Raw genomic sequence first — 4,923 nt, 5'->3', positions numbered from 1 at the left:
TTCATCGATGTGAGAATTGTTAGACATCGTAAGTGAGATTATCACACCTAGATATTTGTATTTTTCAGTTTTAGATATGTAACTGTTACCTAACTTCCATTTTAATGTATATTGACTCTTTGTCCGGTAATTAGAATATTAGATTTACTGTAGTAGTTGAAAAACATTTTCCATTGTTTTGAGAACTCGGTAGTTTGTAATTTGAGGTCCTTCTCATTTGTACCAATAAGGACAACATCGTCTGCCCAAAAAAGACAGTTAAATATATTGTTAAATATGTTCACACCTAAATTCCTATTTTTTAACATTTTATATAATTAATATAAATTGAAAATAAAGTTGGGGAAAGAGAACATCCCTGTTTTACGCCCTATTCAATGTTAAAAGAACTCAGTTTCAATATCACCAAACTTTCCTTTACAATTGATATTTTCATATACGTTTCGTATTATATTAAATAAATAATTTCCTTTTATCCCGATCGCTTCCAGTGCTTTCATGACACCCTCCCTCGAAACCGTGTCAAATGGCTTTCTGAAATCAAGAAAGGTCTTCTTGCCTTCAGCTTGGCGAGTGGCAATTATACTCGTTAGAGTAAAGATATAGTCTTCACATCGCCTATCTTTACGGAATTCCCCTTGCACCTCAGTTGATATATCATTATTTTCAATGAATTCTGATAAAGTTTGGGAAATTATTGTGCTATAAACTTTTGCAACACAGGAGTTCAAAGGTATACCCCTATAGTCTTCTAAGTTATGTCGGTCGCCTTTTTTGAATATGGAGTGTGTCATTGTTCCAATCATCTGGGATACATTCTAGAAAAGCGAGCCTTTTCATTTTTGAGAATTTATCTTTTCGTCTTTTCATAATTTTTAGTCATATTAAAGTTTTACATTCCTTGCTTTTTGTTTGGTAATCTTTACAAAGAATATCACATATAATTTCACCAAAAGTATATGTGATATTCTTTACAAAGAATATCACATATACTTTTGGTGAAATCTTTATTGTTTATATTTTTACAATAATGTCTGCGTGTACGACATTTTTTCAATAGCAATTTCAATTTCATTATCAAACCATGGTTTGCTATTAGGTTTGTTTTTATATCCTATAATATTTTTTAGCGGAGAATAAGATACGGGATCCATGTGTCCCATGCTTCATTAGCATTTAACTTATCAGGGTCCCAGTTATTAAATCTAGAAATGAGATCTTCTTGGAACGGTATCCAATCTTGATATTCCAACAGTAATATATAGTTTTCACGGTTTGAATATTGTGCGTCGGTCCACTGTTGGACAAATGTTTCAGGATGTCGACGCCAAATCAATCTTTTTCTCTTGCTGCGTTGCACCACTTCACTCTTACCCAATAATCGATTTATCTCTTAATTTTTTACGTTGTTTTCCCTTGTTCGTTTAGCCATCTGGGGTCTCTTACTGTTTGTATTTGTTTGTACTCCTGCTGACTACAATTTCAACCACCAGAATGAAAACCACTGAGTCAAACCGCATTTTTACCATTATTGTTAATAATAATAATAATAATAATAATAATAATAATAATAATAATAACATTATATTTAATATTATCTTATTTATTTGTATTCATTCCCCTTCCCATTAGCTTGACTAGGCCTTTCTAATACTGCCGCCAGAATGTAGCTATTTTTTATGGGTCGACACTTTGTTTACAACAAAAGGTATGCTAACCTACCTAGACATAAGTTGGCAGATTAGACAAACTAGGCTTAGCCCAACTAGGCCCTAGCCTTCAATTAAATAAATTTAACAAACACTGTTTTTGGTTCAATGTCGTAATAATTTATGTACGAAAGAGCATTCTTTAAGCCTATCGATCCATGGAGGAAAGACTACGTATCCAACTACTCAATATTGTTGGAATATAATAATATATTGCATATGTCTTTTTTTTCTCTCTCTCTCTCTCTATGTATAGGCCCAAGAATGAGATAAAATTACCTGACCTTTTCAAGAGAGGGAATACCTTGAATTTTGAAGAAAAAAGACACCTCAGAAGTCGGGAAAGCTCATTTCCGGCCATCTAGGAATTAAAATATTCCCGGGGGAGGAACCCTGGAGCCCCATCATTATTTTTTGGGTTTTTAGGAACTTTCTTCCCCCTCCCCCCCTCTTTAAAATCCTGGATCTGCTCCTGCAGTTTATAATGATGATTTTTAGCCAAATTACGATCTTAATGCTTTTACATGTATTGACTGTTAGATGGTATCTAAATTCTATTTAATAATTACGAGCTGAACAGTGTACGTTGATTGTGCTTTGATAAGCTCGATGATCTATTTATCTGCTGGGTATTCGTATTTCACTGATGAGAGGCGTGCACATGTGTTCGTCACTGGGCGACATCATCATGACTTTGCTCAAGGCGCTGTTAGTTAATTAATTACTCATTTTTATTTTTGGTTATTTTTTTTACGTTCTGCTACGATATTCATTCTTTTCGTTGTGTTCCAATAAACGTTCTAACAACGTACTAAGTCTATGGTCTACCGTACTACTTTACGTATTCGTTGACCCACGACAATAGAGCCAGTCTTATCCATGATCTGGATATTTACCCTTCTATAACTAGGACTGTAAAATATACATTTATATATGGGGATCTTAGTGGGTCTGTGGGTATTAAAATAGATAAAATACAGTAGTAAAATATATAGATCCACAACATCTTCGTACAGAGCCCCTAAAGGGACATGGTTAAAAAAATATTATACTATTTCAAAGCAACGAAAGAATATTTCGAGGGAACGAAATATCTGGAGGGAACGAAATCACTTCGAGGTACGAATAGTCCCTAATGGGACATGGTTAAAGAAAATATTAAACTATTTCGAGGCAACGAAATAATATTTCGAGGGAACGAAGTCATTTCGAGAGAACGAAATAATATATCGAAATATTTGTCGGGGAGAAACAAAAATTCTATGTATTTTCTACATATTAGTAGACTTTAAACCTTTTAATCGAAGCACGACCACACCGACTTTCGTCGGGGAAATCTGGCCAATGTCCTCGGCACCTCCCCCCCCCACACCCGTCGGGAAAATCCAGGCGCACCCCTGACGAACAGCCGACACCGAAGGCACTGTGGGCGTACCATACACGAAATATTATTTCGAGGGAACGAAATAGTATTTCGAGGTGATTTCGTTCCTTCGAAATGTTATTATTTCGTTCCCTCGAAATATTATTTCGTTCCCTTGAAATAGTTTAATATTTTTCTTAACCATGTGCCTAATTTAGGGGCTCCGTATCTTCGCGCTTCTGGCACCTCGACTAATGACCCATGACCCATGGTTTGGAATCCTATGTTTTTACAGTAAACGTTGTCTATACAACGTGACTGACGATGGATCATGTATTTTGTATTCGAAATACAGCCACACCTTGATGTGAATGACACGCAATAGTCTGTTTTAATATGTCTATTGACATCGGGTGCTTTTCTTTATAATTGAAGAATTTATCATCTTTTAATCCGCCATTGGAATAGCCTACCCACGATTTAGAAGGGTAGGACATGTCCTGCGTCACTGTGTTTGATTAATATAATTATTTACTTACGTCACTGTAGGATTTCACAATAACGTCTACGGGTGTCGTGTACTTTTTGTCGTCTACCATTCCACAATTTCCGTCACAATACGAAACCGCTTGGCTAATGTATCCAGTACCTAAATCAAAACAATCATAAATATTATAAATTTTAAAAAAAACTATGTTTTTAAATAATTGCCAGCAGCCCACAAATTCAAAACTCTCGTGTTTCAGAAGGAAAACCAAGGACTTTGAACTGTACAAAGATAGTTTGCATGCTAATAATTACCATGTAAACGTATAGAACACCTTGGATAAACGTTAACGCATGGTTCGTGAAATGACTTTTATAATAGAAACGTATGTGTAACGTTAGAAATAGGCTTATGTGATGGTGGTTGAAATGTATAACGCACATTGAAACCTCAGATAAATGTTAGCACATTGTTCGCGAAACAACGGTTAAAATGCAAAAGTATATCTCAACGTTTTGTAATTTAATGGTTAAAATGTAAACCTACATCTAACATTATAAGTAAGTTTGTATGCTAATAATTAAATTGTAAACGTATAGAAAACCTTGGATAAATTGTCATATTTGGGAGGGGAATTCGCGCACTGGAACACTTTCCGAGAGATTTTGAGCGATGTCCGACCATGCCCACTTTTAGTCGGGGACATCGGGCACTACCCCCCTCCCCACCTCCCATCACCACCTGTAGGCAAATAATCATGGCGCCACTCCTAATATTACATAGATTTAAATATTTTAAATATTTGTCTGAGTCTAGCATTCTAGTAGAATGTATATATTAAACGGACCTAGGCCTAATCTAGGGGCTTATTATCTGCGAAAAATTATATAATGTTGATTTATGATTTTTGTTCGGGGTAGGCCTGTTATTACAGCTGAAAAGCAAAAATCAATTAACTTTAAAGCACTAAAACAGGCATAACTTATCTATATGCCTGCCATAGGTAATAGACCTATTCAGAACACAGCCCAGTTCCACCCTACAATACATTAGTAGCCCTACAATGAATGCTAATTTAATAAGGTGCAATGACGTTCTGTTGCCTAGTAAACGTCTGTACTGTAGCGTGGGTGGGGGTGGCTAGCCTACTGATGTACTTTGTAGCGGGGGACGATGCGGCGTGAAATGGACTATGCCTAAGCAGACAGTACAGTTATATATGTGATAGAAAGTACACTTTTGAAGAAATAAATTGGAACTAGATTTGAACTCGTCACTGAGGACGAGTTAGGTGATCCGCCGCACTTTGACCCTCATTAAGATCACGCGGTGCTGATTGAAAAGTGTCATAATATGCTAAAATT

The 4,923-nt window shown here is 35.8% G+C and overlaps 1 protein-coding gene across 1 annotated transcript; it reads right to left on the bottom strand.

The window, feature by feature from the left end:
* Positions 1–380: 380 nt before the first annotated feature.
* On the bottom strand, positions 381–794 carry LOC117110363. Its single transcript, XM_033253061.1, has one exon. It carries the CDS (start codon positions 792–794, stop codon positions 381–383), a length of 414 nt encoding a protein of 137 aa, XP_033108952.1.
* Positions 795–4,923: the final 4,129 nt, after the last annotated feature.

This window comes from Anneissia japonica, unplaced genomic scaffold (genome assembly GCF_011630105.1).
Source record: "Anneissia japonica isolate Jap-2015-1 unplaced genomic scaffold, ASM1163010v1 scaffold287667_len26359_cov106, whole genome shotgun sequence".
In the NCBI taxonomy this organism is placed as follows: domain Eukaryota; kingdom Metazoa; phylum Echinodermata; class Crinoidea; order Comatulida; family Comatulidae; genus Anneissia; species Anneissia japonica.
This window is presented reverse-complemented; position numbering and strand designations above follow the sequence as displayed.